This window comes from Globicephala melas, chromosome 10, assembly GCF_963455315.2.
Source record: "Globicephala melas chromosome 10, mGloMel1.2, whole genome shotgun sequence".
NCBI lineage: Eukaryota > Metazoa > Chordata > Mammalia > Artiodactyla > Delphinidae > Globicephala > Globicephala melas.
Genome location: NC_083323.1, coordinates 99506997 through 99534695, shown reverse-complemented (window position 1 = coordinate 99534695; position 27699 = coordinate 99506997). Strand labels below are relative to the sequence as shown.

General features: G+C 48.1%; 1 protein-coding gene across 6 annotated transcripts in view; it reads right to left on the bottom strand.

The window, feature by feature from the left end:
* The window catches only part of DDX11 (DEAD/H-box helicase 11), a 71909-nt gene that overhangs the window by 27924 nt on the left and 16286 nt on the right, over positions 1-27699 (bottom strand). The window contains exons 1-2 of one of the 6 annotated variants that reach the window (XR_009565543.1): positions 6052-6207; positions 1989-2136 (exon numbers count right to left, since the gene is read on the bottom strand). Coding sequence is in view for 5 of the 6 variants with exons in the window: in XM_060306491.1 (XP_060162474.1) it covers positions 1989-2132 (144 nt within the window). In the remaining variant the exon portion in view is untranslated. Of the gene's footprint in view, positions 1-1988; positions 2137-5757; positions 5861-6051; positions 6209-27699 lie in introns of those variants that run through there. The other 5 variants (XM_060306491.1, XM_060306494.1, XM_060306495.1 and 2 more) reach the window with 5 other exon arrangements.

Sequence of the window (27699 nt, the reverse complement as noted above, 5' to 3'; positions counted from 1 at the left end):
ATTCAAGAAAAAAAAGAGACTAAAAATATGTAACCACACCAGGGAGGAAGCTCACCTTATCTACCACAAGAAGGTCCCAACGACTAAGATCAATAAGGCGAGAAACAGCGGCATAAGCTTGTAATTTCAACATATTCTATCCAAGTGTATTTCTTTTATTCTTTTATTTTTTTTTTTTGCAGTACGCGGGCCTCTCACTGTTGTGGCCTCTCCCGTTGCGGAGCACAGGCTCCGGACGTGCAGGCTCAGTGGCCATGGCTCACGGGCCCAGCCGCTCCACGGCATGTGGGATCTTCCCGGACCGGGGCACGAACCCGTGTCCCCTGCATCGGCAGGCGGACCCTCAACCACTGCGCCACCAGGGAAGCCCCCAAGTATTTCTTAAGAAACAGTTAAAAGACTTAAAAGCACCTGCCCAAGGAACAACGTTTGATAAATGTGACTTTTTAAATGATAGGCACTGTTCTTTGATTCAGTGTTTCACGTGACTTTAAAGAGAGGAAGATGAGATGCTTAACAATGTCAGATGTGGCAGGTGGTCGGCTGGGGACCTGAGCTCCTCAGATCTAATTACAGGAAGTTGCTCCTGACCCTAACCAGTCTTTCAGTGGGGGGGTCAGGAGGGCAGACGTCCCATGCACTGGGCTTATTTATTTATTTTTGGCTGCACTGCACAGCACGCGGGATCTTCGTTCCCCAAGCAGAGATTGAACCCACAGCCCGTGCAGTGCAAGCGCAGAGTGGACCACCAGTGAAGTCCCCACGTGCACTGGGTGTAAATGGAAGGTCGGATGCTGGTAGAAAGATGCTACTTTAAAAACCCCTCGGGCTTCCCTGGTGGCGCAATGGTTAAGAATTCGTCTGCCAAGGCAGGGGACACGGGTTCGAGCCCTGGTCCGGGAAGATCCCACATGCTGTGGAGCAACTAAGCCCGTGCGCCACAACTACCGAGCCTGCGCTCTTGAGCCTGTGAGCCACAACTACTGAATCCCACGCGCCTAGAGTCCGTGCTCCGCAACAAGAGAAGCCACCGCAATAGGAAGCCTGCGCACCACAACGAAGAGTAGCCCCCGCTCGCCACAACTAGAGAAAAGCCCGCGCGCAGCAACAAAGACCCAACGCAGCCAAAAAAACCAAAAATACAAAAAACCCTCACTCTGCACAGTATCTTCATGACCCATGTTGTGTGAACTGGCGGAACGGAGCCTCTCCCACTCGCTGTATCTGAAGGAACAAAACGGAACAAGAGAGCGGCCCATCCGCCCTCTTCCTGCCCCAGCAGATCGTGTCATCCCAGGAGAGAGTGACACACTCCCGTCAGTGGATGAGAAGGAATAAGTCACTTTCCTTCGTTCATTCATTACACACACACAGCTTAAGAGCCCCGAGGCCGACCGTGCCAAGCTCCCCGCAGATGACAGGGACACAGAGGAGAGGACCTCGAGGTCCTCGTCCTCCAGGAGGTCACAGCAGCACCCACACAGGCAGCTAGCTCTCACGCGACACTTGCTCTAGAAGGTAATAAAGGGCAAGAGAGAAGTGGGAACCTAACAGTCCTCCGCGGCCAACCTCTAACAAACCCCCTCCTCCCAGGCCAGGAAGGAAAACTGAGGGGCTCTGGACTGGACCCCTCCGGCCCTCAGTAACCCAGTTCCTGGAGAGTAAACCAATATGTCGGATCTGTGGATAAGCCAGAGTAATTTCCACGTTTCTCAGCATCAAAGCGGTCATGCGCCCAGAAAATCCGGAAGGTTTCAGTGCTACGGTCGTGGTTTCCATGGCCATTAAAATTCTCATTTGCCTTTAGCCTAATTTTTCTCAGACCCCGGGCCTGTGTTTAACGGCTTAATAGACAGAAACGGCCACTACTCAGAAAGAACGACTTTGCTCAACCTCAAACCACGACTCTCTGCATATGCAGACAAGCACGCTGCCTCTGACCTGTCATCAGAGTCTCCCTAGACCCTCTTCAGGCCCCAAATACTTACGGTGCCGGTTGGACTCTCAAATATCCCAATCTTGCCAGCCTCCAACACCTGGTACAGCGCTGCCATGAAGTCTTTCTGGATGGCATAGGGTGTGAAGGGAAAAGGGAAGTGGACGCCACCAGCCTCTTCCGTTTTGTCAGCCATGGTCCTGGGGGGGTAAAAAGAAAATCTAGTAGCTCTCTGATGGGCCAGGCAGTACTGGCCCGAGATCCTGAACGGTTCCTAGGAGGGGCCTCAACACTAGTCATGGACTTCCTCCCCAGGAGGGACATGTTTTGCAAGCAGAGGCTATGCTCCTTCCCTCACGTGCCTCCCCATGAGGCCTGGCCACGGTCGCTGTCCATCCAGGAACGTTCGTCACAACGGGATACAGGGGGACGCGGCCCAGGAAGCCCTGCCGGAAACCCCTGCCGTTCCGCCCGCGTGCACACCTTTCTAAGGGCCTGGAGATTTCTTTTGGAGAGCCCGTAATTACTTCTGTAGTCATTAATTTCTCTTCTCCCACATCTCCCAGCCATGTCTTCCAACATCGCAGGACAAAACTGCTTCTCCTGCCCCTGCTGTGAAGACCTAAGAGGTCGTGACCCACAGGCGGAGAAACCCGAGCACAGCTTTTCTGCGTGTCACACACCCATCCCTACCCAACAGGCATCTTCCGTTTGCATCTAATTCATCCCAGCCGCCACTTCCAGTACAAACCAGAGCCGCCCCCTAAGAGCCTTCCCTGGGCCCCAGCCTGGAGGGCCCTCTGCAGGTGGCTGAGCCCTGGCTGGAAGGGCTTCCCAGAACTGAGGCCTCGGCACTTGTCTGCCCCTGCAGGCCCAGGTCTAAGAAAAACATCTCTGCTCCACACTTACTCCACGTTTTCCCTCCTCTTCTGACCCTGATCTCTCTGAGACAGCTTGGACACACCCCTTCTTCTTTTAGTCACCATTTTCCATCCGGGCCCCACTCTGTCTTTGGAAGTCACTGCTCTGAGCTATTTAAGCAGGCCCAGCTCACCTCACTACAAATATGAATAAATCTAAGTCCCATTTATGCCTTTGCTACATAACTGGCCTCAGGAAGACCAGTGACCACGTCAATTCATGTATCAGAGAAGGGAGTTGCGTGATGTTCTTCCAGTTAAGAGTTTAGGGGCAGTTAAAACGAGGACCGAGGTGGAGGGATGACGATAAGAAGGATGACTTAAAACCAGGACAATTCAATCCAAGAGAGAAGTGTGTAATCAGAAACCCAGTAAAACGTGAAGGGAAAGGAGAACGGCCCTAACAAACTCTGAGCACCTGCCCTGTGTTAAACGCTCTGCAGGCCCTTCCACTTCTGGTGTCTCGTTTAATCTGTACAACGCTGTAAGCAGATGGTCTTTGGATCCTGACGCTTACAGAAATTAAGTAACTCTTCAAAGACTCAGCTCAGAAAGGAAACCCAGGGATCCAAACCCAGGTCCACATGGCTCTGTTTGAGTCCAACTCACGTGTCTGCAAAAGAGAACTAGCATAAATAAAAGGGAGATTTACTGAAAAGATACATATTGAGAGACTGAGAATACAGACCACCTGGAAAAACCAAGAGCAGAAGCCACGGACGGGGTGGGACTCCCTGCAGACTAGAACTGCAAAGTGGTTCAGGTTTCAAGATGGATCCAGGAAGCCCACCAATGGTAAACACCCGCGGATGCCCCGCGGACTCCCATTCTCCTGCTCCGTCGTCGCGGGCCAGGTGGAGCCTGCCCGGCTTCCTCTGCTCGCCTGGCAGCTTCTGCTTTACCCCAAAGTCAGCCTGCACGCCACCTCTGCCTGCAGCCCCCTCGACCTCTGGCTTCAGCTCCCACTGCCAAGGGAAGTCTTTTCTTGTTTCGTAGTTCTAAATCCCAAGAGAAAAATCTGACCCGTCCCTCCTCTCCTTGTAAGACAGATCACTGGGCAGCCTAGAGACGGCTGGGTGAGGACCCCACCCTGACCCAATCAGCCTGGGCCTCGCACCTGCCGTCCCCGCCTGCTTGGAGTCCTCAACGTTTAGGACTCAGCTCAGCTCCTCAGAGAGGCCTCTCCCTGTATGTGGCACCCTCCAGTGGTCAAATACCCCCTCCAAACACACACAGACACACAGAGACAGACAGACAGACACACACACACACACACACACACACACACACACACACACACACACACACACACACCCACCCACCCACCCACTCGGCTGAAGTCACTTTTTTATCTCATTGATCTGAAGTACTCTTTCTTTTGTTCATAGGTCTTAGCACTATGCGAACTTATTTACTGTCCTCCCCCACTAGAATATGAATAGCATAAAAGGAGGAGCCTTGTCCGTCTTGTTCTTCCCCCAGCATTCAGAACAGGTGCTTCGGCACTCAGCAGGCATTCAGGAACAATTTGATGAATGAATGGCCAGCTTGAGGTGGGAGCCGTGGGGCGGGTTTCTGCTCCTCAGAGGGGTGGGGAGAAGAAGTCTATGACTTAAATATTTAGGCCGAGGGCCAGTTCTTTAATGGTTTCAAACTGCTTCCATATAACCTCACAACCCTATGTGGCCAGGATTTTTATTAGCTCTATTTTACAGCTGAAATAACTGAACCTCAGAAAGGTTAAGTGACTTGCCCACAGTCACTCAGCAAGGGCTTGAATCCAAGATTTGAAAGCACATCTGCCTCCAAGCTGTAGATTTCTGATCTTCCTCCCACCAGGGTAAGTAGGGTGGAAAGACTCAGTTACCAAACTTTAGAATGACAACACGAAACAATACAGAACAAAAGTAATTATTATTCCACTTCTCCGTGGGTGGTAATTACGGATCTCATTATTCCAGGAGCAGCACAAGCTAAACCGTAAGTTAAAAGAAGGGTTTAGCTAAATCCATGAATAATGGATATACTAAGTGCTATTAAGGATGTTTGGTGGAACTTTTCCCGACCTCTTCAGGCTGGCTGCGTGGACACGAGCTCCCACCCAAGTTCTCCCTAGAACTCCCCACCAATGCGAAGGCAAATCTCATGCTCATTAAATGGGCTAAGATACGTGAGAGCATCTCAGGGGCACGTTAGTCCTGAAAGTGCTCATTTTCTTCAGTCTTCGATGATCATTTATTTGCCTGGGTACAAACTATTGCTACAGTCTGAATCGTGTCCCCCCCCCGCCCCGCCTCCAAATTCATGCGTTAAAGCCCTAACCCCCAATGTGAGGCTGTATCTGCAGAGAGAGCTTTTAGGGAGTAATTAACATGAAATGAAGGAGGTAATCAGGGTTAAATGAAGTCCTAAGAGTGGGGTCCTAAACTCTTATAAGGACTGTGGCCTTGAATTCCCAGCCTCTAGACCTGGGAGAGAGAAGTTTCTATTGTTTAAGCCACCCAGTATATGGCGTTTTGTTATGGCAGCCTGAGCCGATGAGACATCCATGTCCAGGTACCATCCTACTGTCCCCCTCCTAAAGTGCTTTAACGTCACACACCTGGGAGACGACCCGGCTCCAGCGCACCTGCTGGGAATCCGGAGCTGGCCCCAACCCCATATTCGCATCTTGCTTCTGTCCCCCTCCCAGCTCCGCCCGCAGAGCTCTCACACTGGGCTAACATTTCTCTCCACTTTTCTCGGCACTGCCTCCCACACGCTGGTCCATTCCAGCCATCGCACTCCTCCTGCTCCACCTTGGTCCCCCGGGCGGCAGGAGGGCTCTGGGGTCAGACTGCCCAATGTGGGATCCCGGCTGTATCCGTGCTAAAGTCCACATCCCTGAGCCTGTTTCCTCACCTGCGGGGGACAGGTAACGGCACATTCGGTAGCGCTGCAGGGACCAGCAGGCACTACAACGGAAGGAACTCACGCTTCGCACGGCCGGCGGATCCGCCCCGCGGCCGGCGGCTCACGGCCAGGTCCCGCCCCGCGGCCTCCCCAGCCCTTGGATTGGTGTCTGGCCTGTCAATCACATGTCAAGCCCGCCCCAGCTCGGGGACGTTTTCCCGCCACCGGCCGGCCCGCCCCCTTGCATTTCTCCCGGAGCCTGCCCTTTCTCCTTTTGCTCCGCGTCCTCGGCACCGCGCTCACCTTCCTCGGCGGAAGGGCTGCTCCACCGAAACCCGGCCGGCGAGGAGTCCGAGCGGACGCCACTGAACCTGAAACCCCGGCTCGCCGGTGTCGGCGTCCCCCACGGAAGCCCGTCGCGATGCACGCCCCGCGCCAGGGCGCGTGCGCACTCCGGGGCTCGGCGGGGGCCGGTTGCCTGTTGTGCCACTGCGCTTGCGCGGCGGGCTCGTCCAGGCCTCGGTCTGCGTTACCCGGAAGACCGACCTGCGTTGCACAGCCCATTTCGCTGCGCGTGCGCACTCCGTGTCTTGCTGGGTCTGGACCTCCCCTTTTTGCGTCACTGCGCTTTCGCGGCTGGCTCGCGGGAGGGAGGGGCCGTCGGAGGCTGTGGTCGCGACAGGGTGTTCTTCCTACCCGTGCCGCGCGCCAGCTGTGGAATGTTCGCGCCTCCGCTAGCTGGCGGCCATAATCCTGGGAGCTCAGCAGTCGCTTGACTTCAGTTGGCCGTGTTTATCAAACACCTGAGGGGCCAGGTGCTGTAGCTGATTCAGGAAGCCTGTATTCTGGTCCTGAAACTGAGCCCCTGTAAAACCAGTTTCCTCTGCTCAGTTTATGATTAACCTCTCTGTCCAAAACTTTATTCCCTTTCTTATTCCGTGCCTGTTCCCCTCAGGATTGAGAAGTATCAACAAAAAGAAAAATGGGGGAATTGGAACTGAGCAGGGCCCTCCCGCCCAAAAGCCCCCCTATGTCCTCCGTTTCTTGTTCGTAGAAAAAGACTTTAGGGGCTTCCCTGGTGGCGCAGTGGTCAAGAATCTGCCTGCCAATATAGGGGACATGGGTTCGAGCCCTGGTCCGGGAAGATCCCACATGCCTTGGAGCAACTAAGCTCCTGCACCACAACTACTGAGCCTGCGCTCTAGAGCCCGCGAGCCACAACTACTGAGCCCGTGTGCCGAGAGCCTGTGCTCCACAACGAAAAGCCACCGCAATGAGAAGCCCGCGCACCGCAACAAAGAGTAGCCCCCACTCCCCGCAACTAGAGAAAGCCCGCGCACAGCAACGAAGACCCAACGCAGCCAAAAATAAATAAATTTTTAAAAAGAAATTAGAATCTCTTTAAAAAAAAAGAAAAAGACTTTAGCTTCCGACGGTTCCCTAAGTTCCAAGGGACAGCACAGGTAGTTACTAACGAGGGAAATGAGGCAATGCAGAAACAAAGGAAAGCAGTTAACCAAGAGAAGTAACAACAATAGTTCAGGGATAAACTCTTATGTATATGCCTCCTCAAGGCATATACCTAACAATCTGACACTTATCTTTGAGTTTTTCTGCAGAAACTAAGACACCTCCCCCAGGTGGAGGATGGTGACTACACGCTGAGCACAAGCATGTGGACTCCAGACGGTTAGGAACCAGAAGGTTGCTGATTAAGATTCCTGAAACACCACCCTGCTACCTCACCACTGACCAATCAGAAGCGCTCACCCCAAAGGTTGCCTTTAAAAACACTTCCCTGAAAGCCATGGGGAGTTCAGGTCTTGTGAGCCTGAGCCGCTGTGCTCCTCTCTTGGCCCTGCAGTAAACGCTGTACTTTCTTTCACCACAGCCCAGTGTCAGGAAATTCACTTTGCTGTGTGTAGTTCGGTCTGGTTAATAGTCCTCGCTCCTGTCAGACCTTAATATATTGGTTATTTTACCTCTATAATGGACAGTACCTGCCCTGCCCACCTCTGCAGGGTTGAGACCAGGTGAGGGAAAGCACTCTGGAAGCCAAGTTTAGGATTGTTGCTCCTGGGCACCAGCCCTGCTTGGAGGAGCACACCTGGTCGGTGTCAAAGCACATCACCTTCACCTCCCTGGACGTGGGTTCTCCTTTGTCCAGCAGGGGATAGCACTGCATGATCCCTGTGAGCTTTTCTGAAGGCATATCCAGTGTGTGTTTTCCAACACCACCCAGTAACCCAATTCTGACACTATCTATCTGGAGGTAGCTGGGATCCCACACGTTAGGAGCTCAGTCCCACGTGACTGCGACGTGAGACACCAGTCACTAGGTTGTCACCTGTGCTGCTCACCTACTGGCTGTAAGTCAAGAGGTTCCCACGACCTCCTCCTTGGGTTTGATTAATTTGCTAGAGTAGCTGACGGAATTGCCAGCTACAAATTGGCCCTTGCCATCTACCTCTACGAGGATTAAATCACGAGCCGCTGCAGCTGCTGACCTTCAACGCCCCCTGAAAGGAGTTCAGGGCAGAGGTCAGGAATGAGGCCCTCTGTGCTCTGGGAAAAACTGGCAGAACAGGTCTTTAGATAGAAATTTTCAGGAGAAGATTTTATGAGCCCAATTCTTGCATCTCCTCATATCCAGAAAAGCACTAAAGTCATCAACGGGGACATCGCCTCCTCCTGACTAGCAGCCAGGCTCTGCCAACATGTGTGCTTGACTGCACGTCCCCCCTTCACTAAAATCATACAGAACACTCACCTTCCCCCCCCCCCACCCCGCACCTCTCTGGAGCAGTTCCTCAGAGCTATCCGAAATGCTGTTTCCCAGGCCATAGTCCTCATTTTCCCCCAATAAAACTTAACGCACAACTCTCACATTGCACTTTTTTTCTTCAGTCGACAGAACTGAGGAAAGCATTTTACTTACTAGATCACCAGTTTATGTAAAAGGATATAACTCAGGAGCAGCAGGATGAAGAGATGCACAGGACAAGGGTGTGGCAGGGGGCACAGAGCTTCCACTCCCCCACACCTCCGCATGCCCACCAACCCGGAAGCTCTCCAAACCTCACCCTTCCGCATATTTAATGGAGGCTTCATTACATAGACAAAGGTTGATTCAATCATCGGTCATTGGTGACTGAATTCAGTCTCCAGCCCTTCTCCCCTCCAATCACTCAGTTGGCTCCCCTGGCAACCAGCCCCCATCCTTAGGCTGGTTACCTAGGGGCTTTCCAATAATCACATCATTAACATAACAAGAGACACCTCTATCGCTTTCCTCACTTAGGAAGTTTCTAGGGTTTTAGGAGCTCTGCTAGGATCGGGGACTAAGACCAAAAATACAATTATTATCACAATATCACAGGATGGGTCTATGAAATCACAACTGGGGGCATTTTATGCTAAGTGCTCCCTGGAAATGACCTTGGTAATTGGTGTGACTTCCCAGAAGGATCAAGAAACATTCTGGACAGTTTCTGGGGCTTAAAGGAAAGGTCTTCCAGGAAAGGAGCCAGTGTTACAAGCTGTGTAAAAACTTGGGGGTGGGAATTTACAAAAGGATGGTTCCAGAGTCGGTATTTTTGTCAGTACTTCCAACTATCGGTGACTGGGGTAGTTTGAAAAGGGCAAAGAACTAACACCCTTCAGGGTCTTGGAAGGTGGCCCACCAAAATCCTGAAAAGGTCTCTGATACCTCAGTTTTAAGTTCATGTAAATGTTGCATTTACTATACAACCACTGTTTGTTTTAGCATTTAAAAAGCTGTTTTAAAGTAATTGTCAGTGGTGGCGCAGCGGTTGAGAGTCTGCCTGCCGATGCAGGGGACACAGGTTTGTGCCCCGGTCCGGGAAGATCCCACATGCCGCGGAGCAGCTGGGCCCGTGAGCCACGGCCGCTAAGCCTGCGCGTCCGGAGCCTGTGCTCCGCAACGGGAGAGGCCACAACAGTGAGAGGCCAGCGAACCGCCAAAAAAAAAAAAAAAAAAAAAAGTAATTGTCATCTGGTAAACTTGACACTTCAAGAAGATGCATTGGACTTGGGTCTATTTCTTCAGAGTTCCTCCTCCCCGCTCTCCACACACACACACACTCCTAGGGTATGAAATCCCTAATTTAAGACGCACCATTAGAGGAATAGAAGGTGATAAGACTTGGAGTCTGGATGTAGAAGACTTTAAACAGTAAGCTAATACGTTCAGACTTTATCCTATAAGCAATTTGCACATCACTGAAATGGCTTTTGAACAGACGAGTGAAATTGCAAAATCAATGCCTTGGAAATAATAAGCCAGAAGCAGTGTGAAGAATGTTGGCCCGGGAGAGACCAGAAACAAGTGAACAAGTCAGGTTACGCAGTAAACCAGACAATGCCAGGGACTTGGCCCTCTAGAGTAGCGATGGGAATGGGTGATGGATGCGGTTAAACCAGGATGTAAACCCAGACTATGTCCCTCCATCCTCCCCTCATCCTCACCCCAAGGGTTTATTTAGAGAACGACGCTTCTAACCTAAGGCCTTGGGCTTTGTCCCAAAGGTAAAATCAGCAGTTTGCCCCACGTGGACCACCTCTGCATTTCTTGCTAATGGCATTCATTGAATGAACTCAAACACCTTAACAAACTCCTCTCAGAACGCAAGGCCAGGGAGAAAAGTTTTTCTACTTATGTACGAATATGCTTTCTATAACTTGGCCGTGAGAGCTCTTTAAACTCATTATGTATTCCTCTTTGCCTTCGCTGCTAGTAATCTCAGCTACATGTTGTGCATTGTTTTAGCATTTCAGTGGAAAGCATTTTTTGATACTTTCTTTTTTTCTGTTCTCATTGCTTCTTGCTAATTCTAAGTACAGGCCCTAGTAAAATCAGACCACCTGGATTCAGATCCCGACTCCACCATTAACCAGCTGGGTGGCCTTGTCAGGTTGTTTTAACTCTCTGAGCCTCAGTTTTCTCACTTAGGAAATGGAGATAATAACAGGACCCACCTTATAGGATTCTTGTGAAAGAAACGAGATCATCTGGGTAACATAAAGGGCTCAGCCCCATGCATGCCACATTATAAAAGCTCAACGAAAGTTAGCTACTACTAATATTCTGGTTTGTTTGATTTTTACTTTATATTGGAGTATAGTTGATTTACAATGTGTTAGTTTCAGGGGTACAGCAAAGCGATTCAGTTATACATATACATATATCTATTACTTTTCAGATTCTTTTCCCATTTAGGTTACTACAGAGTATGAAGTAGGGTTCCCTGTGCTATACAGTAGGTCCTTGTTGATGATCTGTTTTATATATAGTAGTGTGTTTATGTGAATCCCAATCTCCTAATTTATCCCTCCCCCCCACACTGTTACTAATATTGATTGGGTTTAGTTTTAGTGTCTCTACGCTTTTATTATATTTCCTTAGATCCCCTTTAGAAATACTTGTGATATAAACCTAACAATAAATAAATAAAATCTAATAAAATAAAAGTAAAGTTGGGTCCTGACTAACTGTGTAAACTTTTACATTTTGGTCTTTGGCAATTGGAAGAGCAGAAATAAGGAGGCCAGGAGTGATATTTCGAGACGGAGCAAGAATATTCAGTTTCTGAGATATTTAAAGTTATGCGGTTTGATGGGGCACACCGTAGTGTGTTTGTTTGTGTCGGGAGGGAGGGAGGGGGTCATCCATGGACAGGCAGGACCAGGACCTCTCAAAGGCATCTTATTCCAGGGTATAGCCTGGCCTTGGCATTCATTCATTCAATAAATATTAACTGAGCATCAGTCCCGAAGCTGAATTATCTTAGTAAGCTCAGAAAGTATCAGGCTCATTACAAATGCAGGATCACAAAATTTACATTCACACTAATTCATTTATAAAGGATTTATTTATAAAGGAGTCATTTCCGGTGAACATAAGCTAATTTTTCTCTTCCTATTTGGGAAGCCAATGTGAACTGCAAGATTGCTTGGTGACCATTAAGTCAAAAAAAGGAAAACATACGAATTTGAGTGAGATGCATTTCCTATGCACTGGGCAAGTCCCATGAACTGTGCCTGTCCTATAAGAGAAAACACTTTTCGAGAGACCAGCTTGCTCCCATTCTCAGACCCCATGTGCCTCTCCCTGGAATAGTGCCAGATGCACCCTAATCATACTTGTTTCTCTGAATCCGTTTCTTTGATAACTATGTTCAGTATATATCTCGCTAGATTAACTTTGCTCATTAAGCCACATTCTAGTGGGTGTGGGATACAGTCTGTTTCCTCACATAATAGGTTGAACTAATTTGTCAAACTTAATTTTCAAGGGCCCCACTTTCACTGTCTCGATGAGGTATTCAGTGGTGTTTGAAAATGGGGGACTAGAGTTCAGACAGAAGTAGGAGCTGGATATATGGATTTGATCACCCCTAAAGCTATAGTAAGTAGTAGTATTTCTGAAGGAATGAAGAGTTAAAAAAAGGAAAAAAACCAGGCAGCATCCACATGCAAAAGAATGAAGTTGGACCCTTACCATACACCACACATAAAAATTAACTCAAAATGATTTAAACTTAACAGCTAAACTATAAAAGTCTTAGAAGGAAAAATAAGGGAAAAACTCCATGACGTTGGATTTGGCAATGATTTCTTGGATGATACCAAACGCAAAGGCAGCAAAAGTAAAAATAAGTTGGACTACAACAAAATTTAAAACTTCTGTGCATCGAGAGACACAATCAACAGAGTGAAAAGACAATCTACAGAATAGGAGAAAATATTTGCAAATCATGTATCTGACAAAAGGCTAATATCTAGTATATATAAAGTACTTCTACAACCGATCAACAAAAAAGAAGACAACCCAATTTAAAAATGGGCAAAAGACCTGAATAGGTATTTCTCCAAGAAAGATATACAGATGGTCAACAAGCACATGAAAAGATGCTCAACATCATTAATCATTAGGGAAATGCAAATCAAAACCACAGTGAGAAACCATTTCACACCCATTAGGATGGATGCTATTAAAAAAACAGAAAACAACAAGTGTTGGCAAGTCTGTGGAGAAAAGGAAACTCTTGTGCACTGTTGGTGGGAATGTAAATTGGTGCAGCCACTATGGAAACAGTATGGAGGTTCCTCAAAAAATTAAAAATAGAATTACCATATCCAGCAATTCTACTTCCAGGTATATACCCAAAAGAAGTGAAAGCAGGGACTCAAACAGATATCTGTATACCCATGTCCATAGCCACATTATTTGCAGTAGCCAGAAGGTGGAAACCACCCAGGTGTCCATCAACAAATGAATGGATAAACAAAGTGTGGTATCTCCCTGAGGTGGAATATTATTCAGCCTTAAAATAGAGGGAGATTCTGACACGTGCTACAACACAGATGAACCTTGAAGGCATTATATGTATTAGTCAGGGTTCTCCAAAGAAACAGAACCAACAGCATGTATCTACAGAGATATTTATTTTAAGGAATTGGCTCATACAATTATGGAAGCTTGGTAAGTCCAAAATCTGAAGGAGACTGGCACCAGAGCTGGCACCCTGGAGACTCAGAGAACAACGGCAGTTCAAGTACAAAGGTTATCTGCTGGCAGAATCTCTTCTTGCCCTGGGGATATCAGTCTTTGTTCTATTAAGGCCTTCACCTGATTAGAAGAGGCTCACCCACATTACGGAGAGTAACCTGCTCTACTCAAAGTCCACTGGTGTAAATGTCAACCTCATCTAAAAAACACCTTCACAGAAATATCCTGATTAATGTTTGACCAAATATTTGGGCACCATAAAAATAACCATCACATTATGTTAAGTGAAATAAGCCTGTCACAGTATGATTCCAATTATATGAGTTACTTAGTCAGATTCATAGACAGAAAGTAGAATGGTGGTTGCCAGGGCCTGATTCAAGGGGGAAATTGGGAGCTGTTTTTGTTTTTTAAATTTATTTATTTATTTTTGGCTGTGTTGGGTCTTCGTTTCTGTGCGAGGGCTTTCTCTAGTTGCAGCAGGCGGGGGCCACTCTTCATCACGGTGTGCGGGCCTCTCACTATCGTGGCCTCTCTTGTTGCGGAGCACAGGCTCCAGACGCGCAGGCTCAGTAGTTGTGGCTCACGGGCCTAGTTGCTCCGCGGCATGTGGGATCTTCCCAGACTAGGGCTCGAACCTGTGTCCTCTGCATTGGCAGGCAGATTCTCAACCACTGCGCCACCAGAGAAGCCCGGGAGCTGTTTTTTGATGGGTATAGAGTTTTAGTTTTGTAAAAGGAAGAGAGTTCTGGACGTTGTTTCCACAACTACACGAATGTACTTAATGCTACTCAACTGTACACTTAAAAATGGCTAATATGGTAAATTGTATGTTGTGTGAATTTTACCACAATTAAAATTTTTTCTTAATATTTATTTATATTTATTTTTGGCTGCATTGGGTCTTCGTAGCTGCGTGCAGGCTTTCTCTAGTTGCAGCAAGTGGGGGCTACTCTTTGTTGCGGTGCGCGGGCTTCTCATTGCGGTGGCTCCTCTTGTTGCGGAGCACGGGCTCTAGGCACGTGGGCTTCAGTAGTTGTGGCACGCGGGCTCAGTAGTTGTGGCTTGGGGGCTCTAGAGCGCAGGCTCAGTGGTTGTGGCGCACAGGCTTAGTTGCTCTGCGGCATGTGGGATCTTCCCGGACCAGGGCTTGAACCCGTGACCCCTGCATTGGCAGGTGGATTATTAACTACTGCTCCACCAGGGAAGTCCCTGCTCAGCACTTTTATGTTCATTATCTCTTTTATCCTGCAGCAATGTTTAAAGACTAAGTAAATCCATCAGGTTTGGGTTTGCCTGTGTCAGAAAACTCAAATAACATTGGTTAAAATAGATGAAATTTTACTTCTACCCCCCTTCCCCCAACAGACAGAGTCTGAAGGTAGGTTATCCAAGCTGGTGAGCAGCTCTGCTATCATAACTGACCTGGGTTCTTTCCATCTTTCTGCTCAGCCATCATCAATATGCCACTTCCTCCTGACAGTCCAGGACCTGCTTAGTTCCAGCACCATGTCCACATTGTAGCCACCAGGAAGCCAGGCAGGACAAAGTGGGTGCACCTGTCCTACTACAGCACTTCTCAGAAAGTCAGACAGGCCACCTTCCCTTACGCCCACTTGGTCCGAACATGGTTACGCGGCCACGCCAGCAGCAGGGAGGATGGGAAACATTGCCTTTACTCTAGGCATCCAAATGCACAGTTAAAAAAAGTAAGAGGGGCTGGGACTTCCCTGGATGTGCAGTGGTTAGGGCTCTGCACTTCCATTGCAGGGGGCACGGGTTCGATCCCTCGTCATGTGGCCAAAAGATAAATTGACCCCTCGTCATGTGGCCAAAAGATAAATAAATAAAATAGGAGGGGGGGAGAATGGGTGTTGGGGGACAGCAATACCACAGAAGTTATCATAAAGGCCATTTGGTAGATGAGAAACCAGCCACAGGGAAGGGAAGCAAGGCACTTGCATGTAGCACGAAAGAACCAGATGGTGGGAAACATTATGTGCAGCAAGGATTCAGACCCAAGTTTTAGAATGTTTTTCTGAAACTAAATTAGAATGGACCCCAGGTTATCCCAACAGCATGTCCCCTACTTCCCTGAGGGAGCGGTAGGGCTGGAGTTTCTGCTGCTGCACCGTGTACAGTCCACAGCTCTGACCTGCAATCTCAACAGACGCAGGCAAGCGCATCAGGCCCACGGGTCTCACCCGACTTGAGGACACAGAAAAGAAAGACTGAATGCCAGGTGCCGTGGGTCTGCCCCCTCCCGCCCCTCCCCCACCGAGTCCTCCCTGTTGTCACATGAAACTACCTGAAGGTCGAAGGACACGCTTCCAGAGTTGTTCCTGTCACTTGGGTTTATCCCCAGTCCCCAGAAATTAGGATGGAAGCCGTTTGTCTTAGGATGAGAAACTAAGTTTTATTGACAAATGTATATGCTGACAGCCAACAATCCCCTAGGGAGATAAAGGACAGGAAACCCTGTATCTGCTAAGATCAAAACTGTCTCCTTGGCTACCCTCGTGGTGCAGTGATTAAGAATCCGCCTGCCGTTGCAGGGGACATGGGTTTGAGCCCTGGTCCGGGAAGATCCCACATGCCACGGAGCAACTAAGCCCACGTGCCACAACTACTGAGCCTGCGCGCTAGAGCCCGCGAGCCACAACTACTGAGCCCGTGTGCCACAACTACTGAGCCTGCGCTCCAGAGCCTGCGAGTCACAACTACTTAGCCCATGTGCCACAACTACTGAGCCCGCACGCCTAGAGCCCGTGCTCCGTAACAAGAGAAGCCACTGCAGTCAGAAGCCCAAACACTGCCACGAAGAGTAGCCCCCACTCGCCGCAACTAGAGAAAGCCGGCGCACAGCAATGAAGACCCAATGAGGCCAAAAATAAATAAATAAAATGAATTTTTTTTTAAAAATTATAAAAATATGGTTTCTCAGACTCCACTCCAGATGTGCTATTCGGGGTCCTCACTCCCCAAGCAAACTGCATTCTCAGAGGGCAGAGTTAGTATCTTTCAGAGAGAGCGCCATGTCTCCACAGGACACCACAGTGCTGCTCACAGAAAAGGCTCTGAAAATAGGTAGAAGCCACCTGTCTGCTTTGCAAACCGATCTCAGGCTTTGAAGAGCCTGAATGTAATGGATGGGCAGCGGTCTGAGGCCACAGCTGGCTTTGTAAGGGTGCCTTACCCCTCTCCTCATCCCCAACCCCCTCTCCCTCTCCATTTTATATGACCTCAAGGTCTTGGGAAAGCCCTCCCAGCGCAAACACTCAGCCTTCCTGCTCACTGGTTTGAGATCCTCCTGGATCAGGATAATAATTGTGCATATAAATATATATATATATACATATATCCCCATATCCCCTCCCTCTTGAGCCTCCCTCCCACCCTCCCTATCCCACTCTTCTAGGTCATCACAAAGCTGATCTCCCTGTGCTATGCAGCAGCTTCCCACTAGCCATCCATTTTACATTTGGTAGTGTATTATGTCCATGCCACTCGCTCCCTTCGTCCCAGCTTCCCCTTCCCCCCCCCCGGTGTCCTCAGGGCCATTCTCTACGTCTGCGTCTTTATTCCTGCCCTGCCCCTAGTAGAACTTTGATAGCTTTAGGGTTTACATTTAAGTATGATTCATTTTGAGTTAATTTTTGTACATGGTGCGAGGTATGGATTGAAGTGCATCCTTCCATGTGTAGACATCCAAATGTTCCAGCACCATTTGTTGAAAGAGACTAACCTTTCTCCAAAGAACTGTCTTTTCACCTTTGCCAAAGATCAGTTGACAGTACATGTGTAGCTACATCTATCTCTGGATTCTCTATTCAGTTCCATTGATCCATTTGTCTTTCTTGATGCCAATATCACACTGTCTTCATTGTTGTAGTTTTATGTCTTTCTTCTTTTTCTAAACTGTTTTGGGTATGTTGGGTCTTTTGCATTTCCATTTCCATATGAATTCTAGAATCAGCTTGTTAATTCCTATATTTAAAAAAAATCCTGCTGGAATTTTGATTAGGATTGCATTGAATGTATAGATCAACTTGGGAAGAACTGATATCTTATCCATATTGAATCTTCTGATCCATGAATACTACATGTATTTCCATTTATTTAGGTCTTCTTTTTTTTTTTTTTTTTTTATTTAGGTCTTCTTTATCTCAGCAATGATTGGTAGTCACCAATGTACATGTGTCTCCTATCTTCTCTTCAGATTTGTTCCTAAGTATTTCATATTTTACACAGATGATCACGTTGCCTGTGAATAAAGACAATAGTTATACTTCTTTTCTGATTTGTATGCCTGTTATGTCAAGTTGTTTGATATGTTCAACTCTTACTGATCATGTACTTTTACTTACTAATCATCTACTTGTTCTATCAATAATTGAAAGAGGGGTGCTGAAATCTCTGATTGTAATTATGGATTTGTCTCTTTCTCCTTATAGTTCTATTGATTTTTGCTTTATATATTTTGAAGCTCTGTTATTAGGTACATAAACATTGTCATGTGCTCTTAATGCATTGACCACTTTACCATTATAAAATAACATTCTTTATACTTGATGATATTCTTTGCTCTGAAATCTACTTTGTCTGATATTAATATAGCCAAAACAGCCATTTTGTTGAAAGGGTTAACATGGTATATCTTTTTTTTTTTAACCTTTTTATTTGTAACCTATTTGTATCTTTATCTTTGAAGTGTATTTTCTGTAGGTAGTATATAGGTGGGTCTTGCTTTTTTTTTTTTTTTTGCGATATGCGGGCCTCTCACTGTTGTGGCCTCTCCCGTTGCGGAGCACAGGCTCCGGACGCACAGGCTCAGCGGCCATGGCTCACGGGCCCAGCCACTCCGCGGCATGTGGGATCTTCCCGGACCGGGGCACGAACCTGTGTCCCCTGCATCAGCAGGCGGACTCTCAACCACTGCGTCACCAGGGAAGCCCCTTGCTTTTTTATCCATCTGACAATCTCTGGTTTTTAATTGTGGTATTTAAACCATTTACATCTAATGTGATTATGTATGGTTAGGCTTAAATCTATCATCTTGCTATTTGTTTTCTATTGGTACCAATTCTTTGTTCCCCTTTCCTTCTCTTTCTGCCTTCTTTTGAATTCACTGGGTATTTTTTATAATTCTGTTATAGCCTTTGTTGGCTTGTTAGCTATAACTCTTTGTTATTTTAGTGGCTGCTGTAGGTTGCTAAGATAGTAAATACCTTTAACGTTAGAGTCCAAGATGACGGCATAGGTGGATCCTGAACTCATTTCCTCCCACAGACACACCAAACCTACAGCTACACATGGATCATTTCCCTGTGAAAACTAGATGAACTGCTCTCCACAACAAAGGCTTAAAAAGGCCACATTGAGACAGGTAGGAGAGGCAGAGACACAGTCCCACAAAAAAACCCATTCCTGACACAGGGACACACAATGGAGAGGGATCTCACCAGAGAGGTGCTTCTCCTGAAGGAGCGAGGGGTTGGTTCCCCACATCAGGCACCACAACCTCTGGGATCTGCACCAGAGAGAAGAGCCCCCAAAATGTCTGGCTTAGAAAACCAACAAGGCCAATGTCCAAAGGACCCAAAGTGCTGTGGGAAACTAAGATACCCCTCCTAAAGGTCCTCCCTTGTCCCAAAACCCAGCAAAAAAGACAGTTTAAAAAGCACCTAGACCATGTATGAAGGAGATTCATTTGCTAATCTACAAACACTGGCTGGAGGGACAGTCAAAATGCTCCCTGAAAACAGAGCCATTACTGCACCCTCAACCTACCTGCTGGCCCAGGCATGTGAGCTCGGACACCACACCCTCCCCCACCTTTCTGAGACGCGGGGGTGGCAGGGTGAGTGTTTGCCGCCCTATCCTGCTGCCTTGCTGAAACTGGACAGTGCAGATGGTGGCAGCACTACCCTGCCCCTGGCTGGGGCTGGTGAACACAGGCACACAGGCAAGGTGCTCTCCTGCTGCCTTGCTGAAGCCCCCGGGCACCTGCAGAAGTCATCTTCCTGCTGCCTTGCTGAAGCCAATGAGTGTGCCTCACCCGTTTCACCCTGTAGCTACCTTGCTAAAGCCAGTGGGCATGTGCAATCCCCACAGGGGAGGTCCTTTGATCACCTGGCTTGGTGGCCAAGAGGGCTGGCACTCCTGAGCTTCATGGGGGTGTAACAGTTAGAAAGACAGCTCATGCCAGGCCTCCACTCCCAGGGCACTGCACAGACAGCAGACTAAAACACAAGCCCAGTCTTTCTGTGAAAAAAAGATTTACTTAGCCTGGAGCTTAGCCTGAGGGACAGGCTTCATATTTCTCACACATCTAGAGGCTAAGGAGTCAATCCCAGGGAACGTAAGCAGGGAGACGCCATCCTTACACAATCCCTTGGCCTTGCTACAGCTCAACAAGACCTCCTGGAAAGGAGCTTATATACTATTTTTGCAACTGTCGCCCAAGGAACACCTCTAGATCTCCTGGCATCCAAGAAGCCTGAAACTAGGTGCTAAGTGAGATTCCCCTTGGATTACTGACAGATCTTGGCACACCATCAACAATAGGGGCGTATAATAAATCAGGCGGTTTGCATAATCACAAAGGTTCAAGAGACAACAAAGAGAGAGGGCTGAGTTGAACAAAAAGGGTCATCACATACACAAGTCCACTCCTTTAAGACAGAGAGGTAGCTGCAACCCCTAATACATAGAAACAAACACAGAGAATCAAGCAAAATGAGTAAACAGAGATATGTTCCAAACCAAAGAACAAGACAAAACCTCAGAAAAAGCCCTTAGTGATACAGAGGTGAGCAATCTATCTAATGAAGAATTCAAAGTAATGGTCATAAAGATACTCACCAAACTCAGAGGAATGAGTGAACACAGTGAGAACGTCAATAGAGATAGAAAACATAAGAAAGTACCAAACAGGAATCACAGAGCTGAAGCATACAATAACTGAACTGCAAAATACATGAGAGGGGTTCACAGCAGACTGGATAGTAGAACGGCGCAGCAAGCTGGAAGATAGAGCCATGGAACTCACCTAGACGGAGCAGCAAAGAGAAAAAAGAATTTAAAAAAACGAAGACAACGTAAGGGACCTCTAAGTGGAATAAGATTCACACTATTGGGGTCACAGATGGAGGAGAGAGAGAGAAAGAGCAGAAATGTTAGTTGAAGAAATAATGGCTGAAGACGTCCCTAACCTAGGGAAGGAAACGGACATCCAGGTACAGGAGGCCCAGAGACTCCCCAATATGATGAACCCAAAGAGAGCCACACCAACACACATTATTATGAAAACATCTTTAACTTATCCCAGGCAACTGCAATATTGTAAGACTTTATGTGCAGCAAGTAAAAGTGTACTTACACTACACCACGTACTATTTTTGTCATACATTTTATTTCTACATGTTATAAACTCCACACTACATGTTAGAATTTGTTTAGCCAGTTTTTTGTTTTTGTTTTTGTTTTGCGGTACGCGGGCCTCTCACTGTTGCGGCCCCTCCCGTCGCGGAGCACAGGCTCCGGACGCGCAGGCTCAGCGGCCATGGCTCACGGGCCCAGCCGCTCCGTGGCATGTGGGATCTTCCCGGACCGGGGCACCAACCCATGTCCCCTGCATCAGCAAGCGGACTCTCAACCACTGCGCCACCAGGGAAGCCCTCCCCACCACTCTTGAATGGGGGGCTTCTATTCCGCCTTCTCTCTCCATCTCTGCTTCCAAGTCTTCTCCCCAGCCTCACAGTCTCCCATGCCCTAATATGCCCTACTGAGCCATTCCTGGTCTCCTGGGTTCCCATCAGCCCACAGGGATCCTGGCTTGCCCCCCTCCCCCAAACACGCCCACGACTGAACTTAGTGGAGATGTCCAGTGAGAGCTGGGAGGATGAAGCTAGTCCAGAGTCCACACAGCGCCCCCTGCTGCCCCATCCTCTTCTCCCACTAACCCTGGCCGAGGCTCAGTTTCCCCACGGCGACCGAGAGGCTCCTTGGGGGCAGGTCGTGCAGATGCAATCTGTCCCACAGCTTGACAATGACATTCCTGGAGACTGGGACCCCAGCGCCATTAGGACTGAAGTACACATCCCCTCCAAGTCTCCCTCTGGCTTCTGTAAAAAGAAAGACTGACTATTCCAAGGCTAATCCCCAAGGTGAACCCCCCAGCTTCTGAGAACCAGCTTTGGTCAATAAGTGATTCTCTTCTATCCAGAGGGCAAGAATTCACCTACCTCATCCTACCACCCCATCCAACACATACCTTCAAATGATGGTGGGCAAGAGCCTCCTAGAGCGTGCAAGAGGACAGACAGACAAGAAGTGTGCAAAGTCACTGCAGTGTGTGCTGGGGTGGGAGCGGGGATTAGGGTTTCCAGGGCGCAGAGCTTCCCCTGCAGCAGTAAGTGAACCATCAGGAAGGTGGGTAGGTTGTAGAAGCCACTTTGGAAAGTCCCTGGTAGATCAGGGGTCTTGATCAGAAGTCAGGCATGCCAAGGAAGGCCGGGAAACTGGAAGAAAGACACCTCCTAGGTAGGCAGTTAACCAAGAAAACAAGACACCAGATGAACCCAGTGTCAGAAAAGCAAGTACAAAAGCATGTGGATAGGCAGGTGGATGTCATGAATGCTTAGTGTAAAGGTGCACTAGCAGACAGGTGGGTGGATTCGTAAATAGATCGAGACAATTCGTTGAGTTGCAACAACAAAGGTGACGAAGGTGACTGCCTAAAACATCCCAGGAGGAGGGTTTGGACACAGTCTGAGGACCAGGTAAACTCTGAGGGCCAACACCCCAAATCCTTCCCCGCTTTCCATCTCATTCCTCCCGCCTCACCCCTTCCCTTCATTCCTGTATCTTCAACTCTGCCTACATCACAGCTCCTGAGAGATGCTCTGGGTACAAGACACGAGCTCTAGCAAACTGTTTAGAAACTTGAGATACTCATATCCCAGGTCCCACCTAGCTATCAGACGTCATCATCCACCAGAGAGGAACTCCAGGGCTGGGGTCCTTTCTTCCCCCACAGCTCCCAACCCAGAGGCACGAGCTCGTCACCATCGATGGCTGTCACCTTCTGGCATAATGGAGGTGCCGTCTCGTCACTTAGGATTTTGACTTCCAGCAACTTGAGGGCTCGTAAGATATTGTCTGCTGACAACTATAGGAGAGAGGGGGCTTGGGAAGGAAAGAAAGTTGAAGAATGGAGATGATGCAGAGAAAAACGATCCCTGGTAGAGAAGGGTAGAGGAGCAGTGAATCTAGGGAGAGGACTGAAGCTGGACTGGGGGTGCGAGGGGGAAGGAATGGCTCAAATTAGGGACACGGGAGCCAGACGTGGAGCTGTGAATGGACGGTATCACGTAGTGCTCTGCTGACTGGAAATTCTTCCCGCCCTCCTGGCACAAGGGGACCGCGCCCAACCAGCTACCTCCATGGAGGTGGTCCTACCCGGCTGGAAGCCAGGAAGATGTCTGAGGTGTCCTCACCTGACCAGCAACCTGGAGCGCCTCCATAACGTTCTTTCCTGAGACATCACATTTCATGTCCCTTTCAGCGGGCTCTGAGGAACCTACCATAACTATAAATATCTCTGCAAGGTATAAGCTCCTGATTCAGACCGTGCCCTCCCTAGCAATTTATCCTTAGGCGATTCACTTCCCTCCTGGAGACTCTATTTCTGCATATGTAAAATAAGCATAATAAAACTTAACATGAGAACCAAAAGAGACCAGATACATCCTACTAGGTATCAACTTGCAAGATCTCATCCTGCCCTTTGGATCACATCTTTCCCCTTGAGATCATAAAGTGCCTTCTATGTGGGAGCGCTGGAGAGAGAGTTGGGGGCCGGGGTGTGGTGAGGGGGGTGCAGTGCTCGTCCGTAAGGTTATGAAAATCTCTTTCTGGCTTACTTCACTCTGACACAGGGCTGGGAAGGGGAGGGTGGGACGAACTGGGCGATGAGGATTGACATACATACACTACCAGGCGTAAAATAGGTAGCTAGTGAGAACACGCTATAAGGCAGAGGAAGCTCTGCTCCGGTGCTCTGTGACTACCTAGATGGGTGGGATGGGGAGGGAGGTCCGAGAGGGAGGGGATATAGGTATACGTATAGCTGATTCACTTCATTGTACAGTAGACACTAACACAACGTTGTAAAGCAATTATACTCCAATTTTTTAAAAAAGTGATTTAAGCCAGAAAAAAAAAAAGATTATGAAAAACTGCTCACTATAAACTACAGTTACCTATACCCATAGCCTTGGTTAATAGTGATAGGAAAAACAGGAAACAAAAAAATGGAAAGTTGATTTAGTCTGGGCTCAGTTTACTACCAGCACAGATTGTTTGGTTATTTATTTAGATATTCTGGTTTATCTTCACTAAAGACACGCCTTATTATTACTCACCTGTATAATGATTATCACTGTACTCACAGCAGCAGCAGCAGTAGTAGGAGCTCCCTCATAGGGTCGTTAGGAGCATTACATGAGACAATATATATAGAACAGTGCCTGGCATATAGTAAGAACTCAATAAATATTGATTTTTTTTTTTTTTTTTGGCCACACCACGCAGCATGCGGGATCTTAGTTCCCCGACCAGGAATCAAACCCGAGCCCCCTGCAGTGGAAGAGCAGAGTCCTAACCATTGGACCTCCAGGGAAGTCCCTCATCAATAATTTCTACTAAACATCTAAAGAAAACATAATGCCAATTATACACAAATTCTTCCATTAAATAAAAAAAGAACATTCCTCAACCCATTTTATGAGATTAGCATAATCTTAATACTGAAGCTTAAAAAAGATTGTACAAGAAAGGAAAATTAAGGCCAATCTTTCTCATGACTATAGATGTGAAAATCTTTTCTAAAAATAGAAAACTAAGTCCAGCAACAATATATAAAAATGACAGCAGATCACAAGGTCTGCATAAAAAAAGAAAAGCAATTTAAACCACACCCAGGGTGCTAAGTGCCCAAGCAGGATGTTTGCCTGCAACAGGGGTTCAGGTGGGTGAACACTGCCTGAGATTTCTGACACCAGCTTTAGTGACCCCAGAGAGAGCCTTGGCCGCCCTCGGCCTCCCCAGGGGACCCTCCAAGACCAGCAGGAAGAGTTTACTCAGATAAATACTCCCCGATATGTCCGCCACCAGCATTTATGACCCCAGAGAGAGCCACAGCTGCCCCCCCCGACTGCCCCAGGAGACCCTCCAAGGTCAGCAATATATGGAAATAGTAACTATACCAAAAATAAATTATTTATTTATTTATTTATTTAATAATTTATTTTTAAAATGAGTAAAGCAGAAGCAGAGCCAGAGGACTTCATAAGTGAGATTGAAAAGGAACAGTCAGCCAGGATAGGGTAGAAACAATATGAAATGCAGCTGTGGATCCAAAAGAATTTGGAGGAAGAAAATGTGATCATTTCAAAGAGGTCAAATAAGCTAATACTTGAAATGTTTCTTTTTATCTTTATAATTGCAAATAATGTCTAATAATGCAAAACGGTTTTAAAACAAATCACATATAAGAACAAAGTAGCAGAGAAGAAGTAGCAGTACCAATGCCAAACTATGGATTCACTTTCATTAGGCAAGAACACATCACCAGTCTCTCAGGAATATGATGGGAAGGGAGGATTTCAGGATGCTTGCACGAAGTGGGTTCAGCTCATTTCCAAGCCTGGAAAGGAGTTAAATTTCATCTATACCAAGAAAAAAAAAAGAAAGAAAAAGAAGATGAAGGAAGAGAAGGAGGAGAAGAAGAAAAAGACGAGACTTTGGGGCCAGAACTAAATTAACTACGATTTATATAATTTTACTGATACTAATAGTGCCTTCATAAATTTCACACTAAATTCAAAAAAACCCAAAAAAGCAAAACCCACACCAAGATTCCAAGAGGGAGGGGATATATGTATACGTATAGCTGATTCACTTTGTTATACAGCAGAAACTAACACAACACTGTAAAGCAATTATACTCCAATAAAGATGTTAAAAAAAAAAAGTGGTTGGGGACTTCCCTGGTGGCGCAGTGGTTAAGAATCCGTCTGCCAATGCAGGGGACACGGGTTCGAGCCCTGGTCTGGGAAGATCCCACATGACGCGGAGCAACTAAGCCTGTGCGCCACAACTACACAACCCGCGCGCCTAGAGCCCGTGCTCCACAACAAGAGAAGGCACTACAATGAGAAGCCCGCTCACCGCAACGAAGAGTAGCCCCCGCTCAGTGCAACTGGAGAAAGCCTGTGCGCAGCAACGAAGACCCAATGCAGCCAAAAAAAAAAAAGAAAGAAAAACTGGTTGCCATTGAAGGATACGAAACAACTCTTCATTTGAAAAATGGTAAATAAAAAGAACAAATCAAGCAATTATCCAGGCTTTTCTATATAATTGTACCACAGGGTAACAAAATAGCTTATATAAGGGGCAGTATCTCTTTAGAGAAGTATGCCAACTAGTAAGTGAAGAAGGAATGATACAGTAATAATACCATTTTTCAATCCATAATTAATTAACACACACACACTAAAAGCCAGCCCAGACATTACTTACCTCCTGTTGGAAGAATCTGGCATAATCTTTGCTGCCCCCTCCCCATCTAACCTACAGCCCGTGAAGCCTTTAGATCAAGCTGCTAATTTACAGTAAATCAGGAGCGAACAGAGGCACACGTGAAACTTCATGGTATCATCAGCAAAGCCCAACATACGGGGAAACAACCCAGTTTCTTCAATAAATAAATTGCGAGGAAGAAAAAAAAGAGAGATGAAGGCAGAAAGCTGTAGATCAAGGAAAGCTAAGAGACACTCACGTGACCACTGGGACCACAAGCCCACGGTCACGGCGCGCTACTACACACACGTGACCTCACGTGACCACTGGGACCACAAGCCCACGGTCACGGCGCGCTACTACACACACGTGACCTCACGTGACCACTGGGACCACAAGCCCACGGTCACGGCGTGCTACTACACACACGTGACCTCACGTGACCACTGGGACCACAAGCCCACGGTCACGGCGCGCTACTACACACACGTGACCTCACGTGACCACTGGGACCACAAGCCCACGGTCCCGGCGCGCTACTACACACACGTGACCTCACGTGACCACTGGGACCACAAGCCCACGGTCCCGGCGCGCTACTACACACACGTGACCTCACGTGACCACTGGGACCACAAGCCCACGGTCACGGCGCGCTACTACACACACGTGACCTCACGTGACCACTGGGACCACAAGCCCACGGTCACGGCGCACTACTACACACACGTGACCTCACGTGACCACTGGGACCACAAGCCCACGGTCACGGCGCACTACTACACACACGTGACCTCACGTGACCACTGGAACCACAAGCCCACGGTCATGGTGCGCTACTACACACACGTGACCAAGCAGAGTTCCAGCACCTGAAATGGACGTTAGCTTTTGGAGATGCGGCTTCGGAGCACGGCCTTACCTTCTCAGCACATACAGACCAGGCCAGGCCTGAACCACGTCCCAGAAAACTGCCTGCCACAGCGTACAGCGGGGCTTCCCAAACCTTTTCCACAGAGAGAGGAAACGTTTCAGACTTTGCAGGCCATGCGGTCTCTGTTGCAACTGTCCATCTTGACAGTGCAACCCCTGACAATACATAAATGAAGCAGCTCGGCTGTGCTCTCAGAATACAGGACTCGGCCTTCCGGGCTGTAGTTTACCAACTGCTGCCCTGGAGCTTGGAGCCTCTTCCCAGAGCCTCAGTGACCGACCGATCCAGACGCAGACCAGCTCCAGCTCCTTCCAGAAACCCAAGCCTCACCTGTCAAAGACTAAGAAGGCTCCTCCAGACGTACAGCCCCTCCAGGCCTGAGGGTCCGTCCACCCACTGGAGGCCTGGTGGACTGAGTCCCTGCCTTACCTTGTGAGCGGTGAATCCATCTGGCCCTCAGCCACTGTCCTTGCTCGCCACCCTCCAGGCATCCACACTTCCCCACACCCTCTTGCCTTTGCTCTGACCGTGTCCTCTCCCAAGCGGGGTGCTCACCTCCCGGTCAGCTCACATGTCAATGTCACCTCTTGAGAGGTTTACCCTGGTCCCCGACAATCTGTTACATTCTTCTGTTTTCCCTTCTGCGTAGCACTTATCGCTGTCTGAAATGATCGTATTTGTTTACTGTATGTCTCCTCCCACTCCTCCCAGGACTTCCCTGGTGGTCCAGTGGTTAGGACTCTGCGCTTTCACTGCCGTGGGCCCGGGTTCAATCCCTGGTCAGGGAACTAAGATCCCAGAAGCTTGGCAGCAAGGCCAAAAAAAACGTTAAGTCCCCTGAGCTCAGGAGGCTTGCCCATCTTGGTCACTGCTGTACTGCTGGCCTGGAGCAGGTTCTCAG